Genomic DNA, 18,561 nt, shown 5'->3' with positions numbered 1-18,561 from the left:
CAGAAGCTAAGAATGGTGAGGCCATCCTCTTCAGGGATGCAAGGTGGGAAAGAGATTCCACAGCATGGGGGCCACAGCAGAAAAGTCCTGCTACTTAGCCAATGGAACCCTGAACACACCCATTCTCTGAGATCTGGTGGGACAGATGGATGAAATTGGGGAAAGGTGTTCCCACAAGTAACCCAATCCCATGTCATGTAAGGCTTTAAAGTTGACACCAGCACTTTCAATTGGACCTGGTATATATAACATAACCAAATTAATTTTAGTAGTTCTCTTTAGATGCAACAGAGGAATAGAAAAACAAGAGCAGAAGCGATATTCCATACCCAAATGATGTAGGATCATTTGGTTTATATAGTATACATACTTTTAAATTTGTTCTTAATTAGTTCATCCCTATCCAATTCCACAAAATAAGAATGTTTATTCCTGTTCTCTAGTTAATGAAAGAAAACATGTTTAATTTACTAGACACATAGAAAGATGCAATTCCATCTATAAGGTGGAAAATATAGGCTTCCAGACCATTTGTGGCCCTCAAATCCCTTTTCTGCATTTCTCCTCATTTCAAGATGTAAAAAAAAGCAATTTCACAGTGAAAATAAACATAACAAATTTTAGTAAATAAAGAAAACACCATCATCCATAAACAAAAGAAAAAAAGAAAAAAAGAAAATTCCAGTGATAACCACAATACAACCACAGAACTTTCCAACATCACCAGTCCGCTGCAGCTATTCTCCAAACATACGAAGTACAGTCTGTGGTTTAAAGAAAGTTACTCACTCCTTCTTCTTTATGCAGAATAAATTTCACTGAATTTAGTGGAACTTAATTCTGAATAAATCTGTATAATACTGTATTGTAAAAAAACTGACATCTCCTAAAATTCATACTACACTGCCATCAAATGCAGTTATTGTGGTCATAGCATTGATCTGTCTATTCTTTTCTCTCACTTCTCTCTATGTTTAATATTCTGCTTGATAAAACATTATGTAAAGCCAAACATTTGCATATTATTTTTGTGATATCTTAATATAAATATTTCTCTATCAGCAGATTTTAAATTTTTTATTATGGATAAAAATGAATTGACAACAAGAACTTGTGCTTATGATTTTATGTATATTACTGAGGCATATATGTATATTACTGAGGCATAACATCTAGTTTGTCTTACCATTGCTGTCTTTACTTCCTAGTGAGCTGCAGTTTAGCAACTTAAAACTGTAGTTTAGCAACTTCTGAATTCTAATTCCCAAACATCAGTTATCTATCTCTACCCACCTTATTCTTGCATTTTGTCTGACAGCCAAGGATTCCTTTAAATGAGCAAACAAATGAGAACGGTTTCACATGATGAACAGAAGGAGAGTCACAAAGAAGCTGCAAACAATGTATTTTTCTTATATTTTTTCTCTCTAATGATTGAACAAAGCTCTTTTCAGAACAATTGCTAATTGTCATGCTTTTGTGGGTTGGATTGTGTAATACATCAGTTTACCACACGATGGAGACAGAGACCCAAAGGAATCTTAGACATTTAAAGGAAGTTGCTTTTGAACCATTCAGGGAGGTTCATATAATCCTATATAAATTCATGTACTTCCTGATCAGTCTGTATTATTTTTTTAAAAAGTTCATGAAATGAGAATGGCAAAATCTAACAGGCACTGAATTAAACACACACTCTGTATCTTTTAGACAAAAGAGGAGATAAAAAGAGAACAATTTAGAATTCTGCAGTTTTTCATTTACTTCTCTTTAATTTGTAATGGCTCCTTTCATCTGCTAAAATCCTGGATCCAATTTTAGCCTAGAATTTCTTTAGTCTAAAATGCCATACCCATGGGCAAAATGTGAATGCTGGGCCTTCTACTTGTCAATAGACAGACTCATTTTCTCTTATTCCGCATTATTGTTTCCTACTGCTTGCAGAAATATGTATTCCAATTTCTCAAAGTTTCATAATTCATTCTTATCATCAAATAGTTCCCTGCTGCCTGGTTTACATGCAGCAGGTATCGATTTACTTTGGTAGTCAGTTAGGACCGTGTTATGGCATGAATAATTCAGGGGAAAAACAGGTGGTTGGTTAGAATTACATCTGACAAATATAAGAATCTGTTAGCTCAGCATTAGAACCTGTTTAAATGCCAATATCCTGTAACATCTGAAATAATATGGAACAAAGATGAACTTCTGGACATTGTGGAATTCAGTTCTCACACAACTGGGTAACCAAATGATATTTATTATACTGCCAATGAATTCTTTTCCATTAGGAAACAGAATATTTTCTCATCTTTCTCCTGGTTATTGACACTAGGTTCTGAAAAATGGGAATCAACCAGGCTGTTCATCTGTTCTTAAAGAGGAAATTATAGATGTTTTCATTACACAAAATATAGACTGATCAACACTAATAGTGCTTTTGTGCATGTTTTGACTTTAATCATGAAATATTATGAAGGTGATAGAAAATAATTTTCTGGTTTATTTGGATCACTTGGTTAAAAAATACCAGTATCCAGAGTAGCCAGCAATACAAGGCTATATAACAATAATCATGATGAAAAAAAAAACTTGACTACAGGTAGTCCTTATTTAGTAACAGTCTCATTTAGCAACAATTTACAGTTATGACAGGGATAAAAAAGTAACTATAAAACCAATCCTTGCATTTAATGACTTTATCAGGTCTGCAAAACCAAAACAGTTGAAATAAAATCAGAAGCACAGATGCGATTTCATTTAGCAACTGCCTTGCTTAATGATCACATTAGTGGCCCAACTGAGGTCGCTAAATGAGGACTATTTGTAATAAAGAAATCATTACAAGAAAAAAGCAGCAATATTCAAAGGCTTTCTAGAAATAAAGGTTTTACATGCTTCCAGAAACAGCTGGGAAGAAGCTACCCTATTACAAGTATGTGGATCATGCAAGATATGATTTGAACTGGAAAATTAATATCTGTAAATCCAATTGTCAAATTAATTTGGAACTTTACATGATTTAGTAAAATATGTTTCTGTGCATACTTAAAGTTTTCAGCGTATTCCAAATACATTTCGAGATTTTCAATGTGATTGAACAATTCAAACTGTCTTAACAATTCAGTTTGAAAATTTTTATTGAATCATCTTCAAACTGAATCCATGCACACTTCTAGTGTCTCTCTTTCTAAGAGAATTCAAAAACAGAAAGGTATACAATGGTTTTTGTAGTACCTTTGAATTCCATGACAAGGATGGGTCTTAAAAGAAGGCAAGCCAAAACAAAGAAGTAGTTAGTGTCAGAACAGTTTCATATATAAATAAAATTCCTACCATATAATTTAGTAAATAAATAAAAAACACGAAAACAAGAGAAACACAATTAATAACAAGTGATTTTTTTTCTGAAGACTACTAATCCACCACTTTTAACTTTCATTTCTCTTCACCAAATATTTTGATCTTCAGAGTAGAAAGATGAGTATACCTTGTATTGCCTGTTTCTTGCACAGTTTCTATAGGAATTTCTCCTATGTATAATTTCTGAAGGACTTTCCCCCGTGCATTACCAGTTCACATGAATGAGTTGCTAGGCAAAAGGAAGTACAGTAGCATATCATCAAAGGCTTACAAGCAGAGTGGTTGCACTTTGAATGTTTCATTAGTGATTCAGTGACGCTTGAAATCATGGTGAGACAAGAAAGTTCACCACACTGCAAAGTTTTCAAATTTGCTAATCACACTTAACGTACTTAAGAAAGAAACCATAATTTCTCCATAATGCATATTACCATTTATAGCTCTCAAATCTTTCGGTATGGTATATTCTATATACTTGTGGGTCCGGAGCTTCTGAGGCGTAGCATTCATCAAATATTATGCAATCTAAGCTAGTCAGAATCTGAGCAGAGGTATGGGACAGCTTGATAAAGATACTTCTGAAAACAAACACACAAACTTCAAAATGACTTCCAAACTGCTAGATGTTCTATTCTATTCTGCCTTGATAAGATCCCACTCACAGCATCTCAATAGTGGAATCAATTATCCAGAGGAGTGATGGGCTTCATTTAATTGGATGTTTTCAGCTAAAAGCTAGTGACTGATCAGTCTGGAATCCTTTAACTTGGATTCATGTACTGAGAAGGGGATTTGATTCAGTGGCTTAAACAGCTCTCTTCAGCTTTGATTCTATGATTTCCAGTTCTACAATTCTTTCAACTGTCCAGCTCAGTGGTTCTCAACCTTTTTAATGCCGCGACCCCCAACTGGTCGTAAGTCGAGGACTACTCAACTGGTCGTAAGTCGAGGACTACTCATCTGGTGCAGCACCGTTTGCAGAATGGGACTTTTGGCGGGCTCAGCAGGGCAGAGACAGCCTGGACAATTCCTATTGGCTTTTGAAAGCCAATAGAATTAGACTCTATTCAAGAGAGTCTATTCTATTGGCTTTCAAAAGCCAATAGAATAAAAGGGAGTAGCACAGCTAAGGGAAAGGGGGAAAAACATGGCGGACTGCATTGTTTGGCGACCCCCGTAAAATGGTCGTTTGACCCCAAATGGGGTCCCGACCCACAGGTTGAGAACCACTGGTCCAGCTGATAAATGTACTACACTAAAGGTTTCAGTACACTTCAAGTTCACAAACAGACATTATCCCTTTCATTACAAAAAAATGAAAGAAATAAATTTCTAGTATTCCCTTCCATACTGACATGCATGCATGCATACATACCTCGTCTACATATTTGTCTATGTATATTTGTGTAGATCTGTCTGATGATTAGCAAAACATTCCTTCTAATAGGTTGCAAAGGAAGGTCAATTTTTTAAAATAATAATACTATAGCAAAATCTTTCTGTTCTTCGCAATACCAGAGCAGCACTTATGAGATTTTATTCCCAGACTGATAAGAGATTATTACAAAGTTCAGTTGCTGGGTTTTTTTTATTCTTAAAATGTTATAAATAACATTTTTTTCTAAAATATTCTGCAAGAATCACGCTTGGAAAATAATAAATTAGTAGCTTTCTAAGCCAAACATTTAACAGCCTGACAGTACAGAACCTGGTATAGATAGCATTCAGGTGAGCCTTGTGTAAGATATTATGTCAGCAACTCTTAAGGGTACTGCATGGCGATATGCCAAATGGGAATGGTATGCCAAGATATTTGCATTCAATGTTTTTTCCTAATTGGGCTGAATAACACAATAAGAGGTTGGTGATAGATGTATCATATGTTTTTATTATTTTTTTCAAAAGAAAAACAAGCACAAACACTACGTAAGCTCACTCATCTCAGAATCAAGAGGCAAAAATGCAAATAGGAACTTTGATGGTATATTTTGGAAATCTACACAGCATTAAAACTGGCTTGTAGATGATCTTATAAAATGGATGGGTGTGCACACTGTAAGCAGTAAGAGGAAACTGGCACCCAGAATTGCTCATAAAATGTTCCTTTTGTAAATGACAAGAATGTACTCAGAAACAACTTAGTCATGTCATTTTTGGCTTATGCCGGAAAAATACGGATATCCCATAGAAGCCATAAAAGAAGCCATGAGAAAGAATAAGAAAACCACAGATTTTTACTTTTTCTCTTGAGGTAGTTAACAACCAAAAGGTCACAACTTGGGAAGAAGATTACATGTGGCAAGAGAGGTCTGAAATTTCAATGGTGGTGTGACAAAGTTTACAAAATAATTACCATCAAATGAATCATATTAGATCACTCCTCTCTTTACTGAAAGGACATACAAAGGAGTTTCTGTTTTTCTGACTTAATATATGGGTCAGTGATCAGATGATCCAAATGTTCTTTTCTTTGTTTCTTGTAGGTTTGGCTTTGTTACATTTATTGCAACAAAAACTATCCAACATGCTTGCTTTCTTTCTTTCTTTCTTTCTTTCTTTCTTTCTTTCTTTCTTTCTTTCTTTCTTTCTTTCTTCCTTATTGTTTGTATTCTTTTGCTATACAATCACCATTTTCCATTTAAATTTCATTTTGCTCAACAAACTCATATTTCATTTAATTTAAAAAAGTTTAATTTTCATGATTATATATATAAAAAAGCAGCCTTTCTAAGTGTCCCCCATATGTTAGAATACAATTTCATAACAACTGGGGAAAATGGGAATTCAACACATCTAGAGTGTAAAAAGAAGGCTTATGTTTGCTGGTCATATAAAAAAAAAAAACCAAACAAATCTAAATTAGCATTACTGTATTTGCAGGACTCCTTTTCCTGAACTTAACACCCTGTCCTTTTTTATTAGTCTCCCTCAAATTTTATGAAAATCAACTAATTTAAAGATACTAATTCTAGAAAGAAGCTGGTTTACCCCAAAAGACGAAGGTAAATCAGGATAATAAGGATTATCTGCAGGGTTAAAAATGGCCCCACAGATGCATAGAGGTCTTCCTGCCAGCCAAGCTCTATAAATGACAAACCACTCGCCATAGTACTCATGAGAGTATCCAGGCCATACTCTCAAACTTACAAATGCACACAGCGATTCCTATAAAATCTATATACCAACCACCAGCCATGAATCCCAACATTAACAATAAAATAAAATAATTTTTTCACAGTAAAAGATTAAAAACAAACTAAAACTGCACTGCCCTTACTAAATGGTGGTATGAATAACTAGAGCTTCATTCAACATGCATTTATTTTTATTTATTTATATATCCCACCTTTATTATTGAAAAGACATTTCATGAAATAATAGGTTATAAAAGCAGAGGCTAAAATTACTTATTTACATGGTGTTTTTCATACACTGAAATTTGTTTGTTTAGGTTAGACCCTAACATTTCCTGGAGAATCTTCTCAATATTTTGCAAACAGTCCTGGAGACCGAAATTCTGGTTAGTCTAGATCAGCAATTCTCAACCTGTGGGTCGCGACCCCATTTGGGGTCGAACAACCATTTCACGGGGGTCGCCAAACAACGCAGTCCGCGATTTTTCCCCCTTTTCCTTAGCTGTGCTACTCCCTTTTATTCTATTGGCTTTTGAAAGCCAATAGAATAGACTCTCTTGAATAGAGTCTAATTCTATTGGCTTTCAAAAGCCAATAGGAATTGTCCAGGCTGTCTCTGCCCTGCTGAGCCCGCCAAAAGTCCCAGTCTGCAAACGGTACTGCAAGTTGTCTGCAGCGAAGGCGAGCTGTCTGGAAGTTTCCACCCCTCCCTGCTGAGCAACTACTAAAAATGTAAGTAAAAGAGGGCCAGGGGTGGGAGGTGGGAGGCTGGCGGGCGCAGGGAGGGTTGCTGGTGCGCGTGGGGCCTGGTGGGTACCTTACCTCCCTTGGGCTGGGCCAGCTGGTGGCCCAGCTGGTGGTCGGCCTGCTCCGTCTCTGCCGCTTGCCAGCTACGCCTCGGGCGGTGCAGGGGGCGGCACCACGCATGCATGGTGCTCCCGGGCAGGGAAAGTCCTCGACTTATGACCGGTTGGGTAGTCTTCAACTTACAACTGGTTGGATAGTCCTCAACCTACGACCAGTTGGGTAGTCCTCGACTTACAACTGGTTGGGGATCGTGGCATTAAAAAGGTTGAGAACCACTGGTCTAGATCACAAGCTCTCATGCTATTAGGAGGCACCAAATCGTATTGACTTGGTTTTTTCCTCATGGGATGAGAAAGAAGTGATTTCTCGTAAACTGTTACCTCAGCTTCCTGATTCTTTTCCTTGGAAAGAAACTTTTTAATGATTCATAGTACTGATTTTGCCACTACAGACATTTGAATCAGACCATATATATATGGCATTTCCCTCTCAGGAAGATATATTATCACATGGTTACATATGTCTTCAGATACATAGTATACATGAAGTCCATCTTATTTAGAACTGAAATTATAACCATGCCTGGATTTTTTTAGTGTAGGAAAATGTATTCTAGTAGCTAATCAATTCATTTCTTTCACTTTCTTGTGAGTCTAAGATGTAATATCGTTAACATATTTCTAGGTAAGCAGAACTTATATTTGATGGAAATGTATTACTAGTTCAGTGGAAATGGCACCAAAGGACTATGTCTACTTCCTACTAATGAACAGCTGCTTTCTGTTCATTATTTAAATATGTTTGGATTGATATTTTAAAGGTATATTGTTGTTGAGAATGATTCAAAAACTCTGAAATAAACTATCATGTAGGTCAATGTTACTTAATGTGTTAGATAAGAGAAAGAAAATAAGGACAAATATATCAAAAATATATGGCAACTAAGCCTATTTATTCCTCAAAAGGAGAACTGAACAGTTTTACATTACTTTTCAAAATATTTCTTGTGATATGTAAATGGAAAATTCAAATATATTAACAGCTCATTTGATCATAAAAATAATTTTACCAGGCTCTCCCAAATATATTATTTACTACAATTCATTGGTAAAATACACTGAACACTGTTCTCAAAATGAAGCACTATTGTCTCTGTTAAATGAGAAACTGCCAAATTAGAAAAGAGTGGATGTCAAACTTTCAACAACATCTAAATGAGTTGCAGAAAAACTTAAAGTTAACTATATGCTTCACCTTCAGCTATTTAGGAAATAAAACTTAATTCCCATGTGAACATCTTGGTGAGTAAATGATATTGCTCAGTGGCTCCTTTGTGTACATATATATGGAACTGTGTTATTGAGTTCTGTTAAGCACTATTTTTTTTAAAGAAGTATAGTCTAGGATTCCTTACCAGTTTCTTTGATTCAGCCATAAACTTTATCTAAGTAGCAGAAATTGGACATTCAATACAAATTTGCTATTTAGAAATATAACAAGGAAGTTTCAAAATTTCAAAAAAAGGATTTTATATTACTAAGTTGATGACAAAAGAGAGCCCGCACATATCTTTCTTTCTGTCTGTCTGTCTGTCTGTCTGTCTGTCTCTCTCTCTCTCTCTCTCTCTCTCTATTTATAACATCTATACTAACATAGAGCATGTCAATAGATTTACTTACATGAGAGTTAAGGCATGTATAGTTCTCCTTCTTTAAAAGAACAGCCGGGAAATACTCAAGTTGTTCTTCTATACAAAGCGTCTTTGTATTTGTTTAAACTTGGAGCTGGGCTGTGTATCTCAGCACACAGAAAACAATGCATATTTACATGGACTGTCTCTTACTCCCACTGGTACTTGTCACAAGAGACAGATTTGAATAAAACATAATTTGCAACCAATGACAACAGCTGTAGAAAAGAGTAGGAGTTTTAGTCTATCAGGAATTATAGAAGGATAACTCATATAGTAAACACAATACAATTGACATATCAGGAAATTTAAAATGAGAGTAAGGAATACAAAAGTATTTGATGTAAAATGAAAAATTGCTAACTACAAAAGAAGGTTATTCTAAATCTCTATCTTCTGTGTGCTAATCCACTACAGGGAGTTACATTTTTTACATGGAGGACACTGAAGAATATGATACTCCCCACTAGATGTCAGAAGCGGTACAGTCCAAAATTCATACCTAATCCTTTAGAAGCAGTGATATCAACATTACAATAATCAAAATTGCAGAGTTCGCTTTTTAGTTCTGATTATGTCTGGAATAAATGCTAAGACTCATCCATATTCTTTTCTTAACAATTTCTGTGATCAGATACAGTCAGGTGTCTTTTTCTTATGTCACTATTAATTGCCTATGTATGCTCACACAATGTGGCTACAACACTGTCATTAACAACTTCAATTTTCACCAGTGTAGAATCTGATTTCAGAATAAAATCAGGAATGATCTTATACTGTATGTTTTGCAGTCTAGCTTTGAAGGACAACTCCTATCCAATATCAAAAATTGGTTCTACCAATCTAAAATAAAACAAAACAACAAGCAGCAAGTTTTGGCTTGGCCACTATAGAAGAGTTGTCCAGATACTATTTAAGGAATGTCTTGTAATCTTTTTTTGGCTGACAAAGATATTGTGCTTTTCTTTCTGACGTCACATAATCTGCTGGACATACATGAGTGATTTAATGCATAGAAATTTGGATTTTCATAAAGGCACCTTGACATGGCATACCATCAGTCAGAAAAAAAGCCCAGACGGAAATATAATGGAAGCCTATAACTTAAAGTAAATTATTTAGCGCTACTCCAAGTTAATGTGTCATCCAACACTCTGTCTGAATATTTTTCTCTTGGACCCATATTTTAAAAAAATTATTCTAACAGTATTTTTTGCATTCACTTATTCTTCCACCTTTATGACAAGGATAATGTTGTAGAAACTTGCTGGAAAAGTAAAAAAAATAATGCTTGCAACTACATAACTTTATATATGCACAATAGCTCACTTCCACTACTTCATAACAGTATTACTTCATAATATTGACACATTTCAGATTGAAATTTATCCCCAAGGAATCTTGTCTACCAAGACTAAACTGGAACTGTGTCCAATTCTTTCTTCTCAGTTGTACTTTCCCTTGCTGCTGAAAAAATGTTAATGCTCCATTGCTCTCTGTACATGCATTAGGCCTGCAATGTCCTAAAGGATCAAAGAAAAGGCTATTGAACCAACTTTGTCCATCTCTCCACCTCATTCTATACAAGTAAAATTTGATACAGAATATGTTTTCTGAACACTGTAAGTAATTCTTGTTCCCTACAAGTAGATATTTTTTTAAAAAATTCTAGTGTCATGTATAGAGGAAATTGTTTTATTCTTTTTTTACATTACTTGACTCAACCTATACAGAACAATCATATTCTCAATATGCTATTTGTCTTTCTTGTTCAGCCTTTTGACCAAGAGATGCCGAACGAAAAATAAACAGGCTGAATAAACCTAGCAGTGTTTGCAGAATAAGCTGGTAATTGTCCATTTATAGGTAGAAATCCATAAATCACTGACTATCTTAGATGAATTAAGAACTGGTGGTAGGTAGAAAAAAAACTATGGACAAATAGGAATGTTCTCCTTAAGAGCATTCAGCATTTATGAAGAAGGCATATGAGCTAAACAAAAATTAAGCTTTTTAGGCTTTATTTGTTGTGTAAGTACATCCAATTTGTCATGTTCTACTGCAGGGGTGTCAAACTCGCAACGTCATGTGACGTGTCACGACATATCACGGCTTTTTCCCCATTGCCAGAGCTGGGGTGGGCGCGGTTTCGGCATGATGCATCCAGCCTGCGGGCCGGCAGTTTGACACCCCTGTTCTACTGCATAACACTGCTAAGGCAGGAAAGGAGAGAAAACATGAATCTTGAAGATAATAAAGATGAGTTTTAGAAGTCAAAGAAGTCATAACTGCAAATTCTATAAATGTAAATATTTCATATTTTCACCATTAATACTGGGTTTTTCCAAAAGTAAGGCCTACCCCAAAAATAAGCCCTACTTTGATTTTTGGGGTGGACCTAATATAAGCCCTACCTCAAAAATAAGCCCTACTTTTGGGGCAAGGCACACACCTAAAAATCAAGCTAGGATGGGGGTGTGGAGCACCCACTTACCTTGCAGCCAGGCCTCTCCTCACCGGCCCATTTCTTCTGCAGTGTCTTCTGCAGCCAGGCCTGCATTCCTCAGTCACAGGCCTTGAATCCATAGCTCGGTACTTGGCTGCAGAGGCCTTCCAGAAATGACTGACTGCAACATTGCAGGCTGGAATGCAGCCGCAGAATGAAGCTTCTTCTTTGGCCACAGAAGAAGTGGACTGGCTGGGCAGGGCTATCAGTGCTGGAGGTGAGTATAAAAGATATCTCCCGGAAATGAGACTTGGTGCCTCTTTTGGAGGCAACTGGTCTTATTTTTTGGGAAACACAGTATTAGAAGACAAGACTCTGTACAGTTATCCCTCATGTCATGTGTCTGACTAATGAAACACTTCAAAGAACTTTCAGGCATTGTTTAACCTAAAAAGCCTTTATTAGTGTAACGGAGTGTCAGCACGGCATGGAGAATGTCAAGATCTCAATTTCCCTTCTTTTGCACATAACATTCCAGGCATTCCCCCCCCCCTATTTTGTGGTCATGATTCACATCTTCCAATTAACCTGGAGGGCAAAGATTCACTTCCATTCCCTTCTCCGCACTTTTCCCTCCTTTTCTCAGTCTCATCTGAATTAACTCTAAAAATACCAGACAGTTCTGCATATTTTGTCAAAGCAAGAATATTCAATATTAGCAGTGTTGACACCTTGGTTATGACCACATATGTCATAAATAATGATCATGTGACCATGGGATGCTGCAATCTGTCGTAAATGCGAGTCATTTGCCAAACTCCCAAATTATGATTATGTGATGCAGGGATGGTATGATAGCCATACGTGTTGAGTACAAGTCATAAATCACTTTTTCCAAGACTGTTGTAACTTTGAACCATCATCAAATGAATGGTTATAAGTCAAGAACTACCTATAGTAGTATATAATACAAAGAGCCAATTTGGTCTAGTAGTTAAAGCACCAGCTATATGAAGGTCAGCTGCATGTTCTTGGGGCAGGCACTCTCTCAGACCAACTCACTTCACAGCGTTATGGGGAAAATAAAGGCGAAAGATGTGTTGGATATGTTTGCTGCCTTGAGCTATTTGAAAAATAATAAACGCAGGATACAAATAAATAAAATATAGTTCATACACTTTCTTTTAAATTACATTCACATAGTGCTTGCTATTATTTTCCTGGGTTGTCTAGAAACAAAGTCCATCTTGTTTTCTGACAAATTAAGAAGTAATTCTCCAGAAGAATCTATCAAAGGAAACAAATGATTTAAAGAAAAAAATGAGGCAATTTCCCTTGAAATTTTCAACTGAAAGGCTCAGCTCTTGACTCAATATATTTGCAAAGTCTCACTTCTTTCTTTCCACTATCATCATTAGGTTTGCAGTCAGGTTGAAATTTTGAAAAGCGCCAGGTAACTCATATAAACTGAGCCTTGAATGATGCAAAAGGTGTTAATTTTCTTACATCAGTCTAAGGCCACAGTTTTCAAACCTCTCTTTCTTTGCTGCTATTCAGAGATGGGCTGAAAGCCAACTCTGTGCTGCTAAATTTGTTTTCCTATATAAAGTGTTCATTTGTATTAATAACCCTTTAATGTCTACATGCAGGCACTGTTGGAGTTGTACTTTCATGTTATATCATTGGGAATTATTATGTATTTAATTCCTATACCCACAAATCCATATGGACATAATTTAACACATATAGTACAGCATTAAAACTCTGCCCCACAAAGACCTTCACAAAAATAGTAATTACTAACGCCCATTCAAGGTCATGGGAAAGTGAAAAAGGCAAGGAAGAAAAATTTAACTGTATATTGCTTTAATCCCCAGAAGCAAGTCTAATAGGCTTTCACTTTTCAATTTCACACATTCTTAATTATAACATGCAAAATTTGAAAATGTACCTAAGGCAAATCATACAACATTTCCCACATTGCCCAGAATAGTAGAAAAGTGACTCGTATGTGAACTAACTAAATATTTAATGTCTCAGAATGCAGGCTATTTAAATACAGACTACTGGAAAAACTCTAATATGTTTTATGTGGCAACTCAGTAATATATTTACTATACTTAATATTGTCTTTGTGTGTTAGGACATGAGTGGTCAATCCTTGGGTGCCCTGGGCAAATTACTAGGTGTAGGAGAGCAATATCAGTTGGTAATCCTTGGTTAACAAGAATTAATTGAGACTAGGATTTATAACATAAAGTGATGCTTTCATAAAGTGTGGTATCAGATGACCATGCCACTTAGCAATAGCCTTTCTAGCAGTCCACAGCTACATCATTAAATGAAGACTGTATGTGTCACTAAGTGGGGACCTGACATGATAGTAACTTCTGACTTTCTGCCAGCTTCCCCATTGATTTTGCTTGTGGGGGGAAGGTTTCAAATTATGATCATGTAACTGCAAGATGCTGCTACAGTCAGAAAGCATTAGCACCTATAATCACATGCCTGTAGGGACATTGGACCCAGCTGGGACTTTGTTTAGTGCCATTGCAAGTTTGAACTGTTGTTAAACGAGTAGTTGTTAAATGGGGACCACTGTACTGCTGATTACTTTGTATGTGGACACAGAGAGAGAGAAAGAGATTCAAAAGTAAAGTCTACAAGCATTTTTTGAAAAATAGTTGGGGGCAGGAGAGAAACATATTTTCCCACAGAACATAGTTCATACGGTATATATCCAAATTTAGTTTAAATGTCTCATGGGTAAAATCACTGCATTTGTTCTAACACGAGATTAGCATGCATTGTATTTTCTTTCTGTTTTTATTTACTTTCCCATATAAGATGACGTTTGCAAGGGGCTGTTATAAATTGAAGATAATCAAATGATTACTGTCCATGAAATTATAAGAAACATATTGAAATAAACTAAAAGGTTTGTCCCATAAGACAAACATTCAAAAAATATTTCTTTTTCCTAACCCGGAAACACCAAAACACAAGCTTGTAGAAAAGTTTTTATACTTTTCAAGTATCCTAGCTTACTACCCAACCACTACTTGACATTTTGTTCTGGAAGAGATAAGCACTGCCCCATTAAACTGTCCTCCTAAAGCGTGAAAATAACCTTTTAATCTCTGTTTCCCACTGAGCTACTTTTCCACTGCTTGGTCTCATACATTTGCAGTTGTACACGACATGTGGATTCCAACTTTTTGTTTTGGCTGTTGCATTTCAGACCAGATTCCATTGGAATTCAGAGGCTAATAAATTCGAATACTTAAAAATAAATAACCTATTTGAACTTTAACTGTATTTAAAGTTAAGCTTAAATACAAAATCCCCCATTTAAAAAAAGAAAGAAAATTCAGTCTATGCTTCCTCTCATGATGTTCCTTTGTCACTACTATGGCCAAAACTGTATCTGTAAAAAGTTGCTTGCCTTGATCCAACTCTTCTATTAATTTAAGGCTCAGGGTTTTGCAAAGTTACTGATACTTCCTAAAGTGACAACAACATGCTTGTTTCTGTAAACATAAAGCTACCTTGAATCAAACTCTCTTTTCTGGTGACTTACAAACTGCAGAGCTGTTTTCTCCTGCTTTTTTTCAGGATGCTTTTGACATCCTAGTCTAGACTTACAGCCCTGGATATCTCAGAGATTCCCTTCAAAGTACTAACCAGCCAAGACTAATTCTACTTGGCTTTTTAGATTAGTCAGAACTGATAGCTTCGGTATATCTCCCTTTCTCAATGGAGATTATAACATTAAGAAAAAAACCCTTTCCATTACTGATTTACAAGAGCAGTAAGAAAAATTATACTGTAATTTTATTGGTGTCGCAGTGGTTAGAATGCAGTACTGCAAGCTACTTCTGTTGACTCCCAGATGCCAACAGTTTGGCAGTTCGAGTCTGACAGGCTCAAGGTTGACTCAGCCTTCCATTCTTCTGAGGATGGTAAAATAAGGACAAGATTGTTGGGGGCAATATGTTGATTCTGTAAAATGCTTAGAGAAGGCTGTAAAGCACTGTGAAGCAGTATATAAGTCCAAATGCTCTTGCTATCCCCTTGGACCATTTCAAAATCTATTTTTCAGTTTTCATGACTCTTCCGAAAACAAATTGCAACTACTTCACTATTATTACAGCCTGAAAACAGAACAGCTTTGCTTTTATGCTTCTGGGTTGTCTAAAGAAGACTTCAGGGATGGAATTCAGCTATGCTATGATACTGTCTCCTCTCAGCAGGCCAGAATAACAGATGGATGGCAAGGCTTGTGCACATTTAAAAGGGCGTGTATGCATGTGTTTATATTCAACATTCATACCCAAGTGTCAACTTAAACTTCACAGTCCCTTAAAGCACGATATTTACTTTATTACCCAACATTTTATTATGCCAAAGTAGTTGGGGAAAAAATGGAGAATGTTTGCCATGCATTTCCCCTATGCATACCCAATGTTTTTAATCTGCATTAATATATATAATACACAATTCTAGGATTTAGTGGACTGTTAAGGACATTATTGTATAGGACAAACCATGTCCAGTTGAGGTTGTAAAATTGTAATGATTTCCACAAGTACAGCAACAACAAAAATACAACTCTCCATCTCTTCTTTAAGTCTTTTAATTGAATAAATGGTGGAAGAAGAAACTGAAGGCAATAGCATTTTCCAGAAAACTCAAGAGTACTATTATTTGCTGAATACTGAAAACTTTCACCCCAGAACTATAACTGCCAGAGATTATTGGAAAGAAAGAACAGCTTGTCAGCTCTTATGGTTGCAATGTATATATGCCAGAGAAAGACATGGAATAGGAAAAAAATGCCTTAAAAGAAAGTAAGAATCCTTAAATAGTTAACAGAATTTGACAACGGAACAGGATCAATAAAATGCAAGAGTTATTTATAGCCGACCAACTATTTTGAAGAAATGTAGTATATCCTTTTGGTCAAATTTGTACATTAACTTCCAATTAACCAAAACATATTTTATAGAATTAATCCAATAACACAGGCTCCCACCACCTGAGCCAAAAACTAGTCAATCATCTTTTAGCAATGCACTAACATATATTTGATAGTTACATCAAATGAGAATTCACACACATGATGAAAGGAGTCCCTTTTCTTAATCATTTTGTTAACACAACAATGTTGTCTTTTGAAAAGATAGGTCTTAAGACAGGGGTCTCAAACTTGGCCCTTTTATGACTTGTGGACTTCAACTGCCAGAATTCCTCAGCCAGCGTGCCTGGCTGAGGAATTCTGGCAGTTGAAGTCCACAAGTCATAAAAGGGCCAAGTTTGAAGACCCCTGTCTTAAGATCTTTTAAACTACTTTCTAATATATTGTTCTTTCCTCCAAGATATTTGAGTTGAGAGGTCCTTGGTGCTCTCTGAGCTTGCTTGTTTTCTTGCAGATGTTTCATTACCAAAATTAGGTCACATCAACTAGTTTGGGTAATGCAACCTCTGCAAGAAATCAAGCAAGCGCAGAGAGCATCAAGGACTCCTCATTTAAACCTTTAGCTACAAATACTCCCCTTTATTGATATTTGAGTTCTTCTCTGTCCCAGTAATACAAAAATTATTTGTTTTGGATTTTAACTTTAAGCCTATAATTTCCCTTCAAAGATCAGAACACTAGTAAGTAGCTTCCAGTGGTAGGTTGATGATTTTTCAGCCTGTAATTAAAAGCAAATGCAATTGGTCATATGTAATATCCTGCAGTTTGCCACATTGCTTTGAAGCTGACCTTCCTGGAAAGTTGCTGAAGCCTTTCAGGGTGTGATATGTATTGTAGCTGGGCTTCATTAGTGTAGTTAGAATTTCAATGTCATTATATAATTACAACCAAAAATAAATCAGAAGGGCTTGAACTTTGGTACTCTAATTTCAGAGTAATATCTATGGAACAAATGTAGTTTAGTTAGAAATGCAATCTTGAAATATTATCTATATTGGAATAGGCCACATGAGTTCATCACAGATTCCAAATGACTTCTTACTGAGCACTTAAGATTTCAAAATATTCTACATAAAACAATAGCTACCCTTCCTATGCTCACTCTATTCTTTAGTAACTTGAACACCTCACTGATCCATCTGCCTCTTGACCTTTCTTCCCCTTCTTAACTCCTGTTGGGGTTGACTGCTTCCTCACTGTCATGGCCATTTTCTCAATCATCAGCCCTTCTCTTATAAGATCACACTTCTAATGCAATTCCTCTGGTAGCTAAACCTTTGTTCTTAAAGGAAGGTCTCAGGTTATCTCTGAAATTTCAATTAAATCAGAAGCCTTGATAATTCAATAAGCTGCCTGTCATTTTGAGTCAAAACATGAGGTTATTTGATCTGCTGTTTATATTTCTAAAGACAGAGGGCATCAAAGCCATCAGTGCAGACAGCTTAAAGACAGATGGTGTAGCAGTGATTTTATCAAGCATTTTTCAAGACATCCAGTGGAGACCAAAAGGTAGTTATCTATCAACTGTTTATACAGTTGAACTTATACAGTGCTCTTTAAAAGAGCCTTCACCAATCCATAGACCTCAAGATGTGGTGAGATCAGAGACCCCAAACTATCAAGCCAGCATAGACAATAGCTATACTGTCTGGTGATTTCTGACTGATTTACACAGAACCAACCTATCGGTATTACTTGAAACAGAGTAGAAGTGGGGATACACGAATCCTGTCCTCCATTACAGATGGAAGCTGGTGGATGACATTGGGCCAGTCAGCCCCTCTGAGTTGAAAGCAAATTGAAAAACATCAATGAGCCAATCATGCTAAATCAGCAAAATAGATTATTGTCATAACCTTCAGAGAAGAAGCGTTCCTCTTGGAAAGATCTGATAGAAATCTTGGTTAATTAATTGCATGAGTTTAAATACTTCATCTATTAATCAAACAGTATTGCTTACATATGATTAATAATATACTTTTATTCAAATTAGCACATCATTTTGGGTTAATTATCAGTTGCTTAGCAACCTTTCAAAGTTACAATGGACTTCTCCAGAGTTACTGATGACACATTTTTGATGTTCCAATGGCCATACCGCCTTCCCTCATGGTCACGTGATTGCATTTTGAGTGCTTGGCAA

The 18,561-nt window shown here is 36.0% G+C and overlaps 1 protein-coding gene across 9 annotated transcripts in view; it reads right to left on the bottom strand.

The window, feature by feature from the left end:
* The window catches only part of SH3PXD2A (SH3 and PX domains 2A), a 276,364-nt gene that overhangs the window by 149,058 nt on the left and 108,745 nt on the right, over positions 1-18,561 (bottom strand). For 2 of the 9 annotated variants that reach the window (XM_039361674.1, XM_039361675.1), the window contains exon 1: positions 8,984-9,348. The exons of the other annotated variants lie outside the window; for them this stretch is intronic. In XM_039361674.1, coding sequence (XP_039217608.1) covers positions 8,984-8,985 — 2 coding nt within the window. In that variant the 5' untranslated portion in view covers positions 8,986-9,348. Of the gene's footprint in view, positions 1-8,983; positions 9,349-18,561 lie in introns of those variants that run through there. 9 annotated transcript variants of the gene reach the window in all.

This window comes from Crotalus tigris, unplaced genomic scaffold (assembly GCF_016545835.1).
Source record: "Crotalus tigris isolate CLP2741 ecotype Arizona unplaced genomic scaffold, ASM1654583v1 scf7180000019328.220996217465:2438092, whole genome shotgun sequence".
In the NCBI taxonomy this organism is placed as follows: domain Eukaryota; kingdom Metazoa; phylum Chordata; class Lepidosauria; order Squamata; family Viperidae; genus Crotalus; species Crotalus tigris.
Note: the sequence above shows the minus strand (reverse complement) of the source record. Positions and strands in the feature narration are given on the sequence as shown.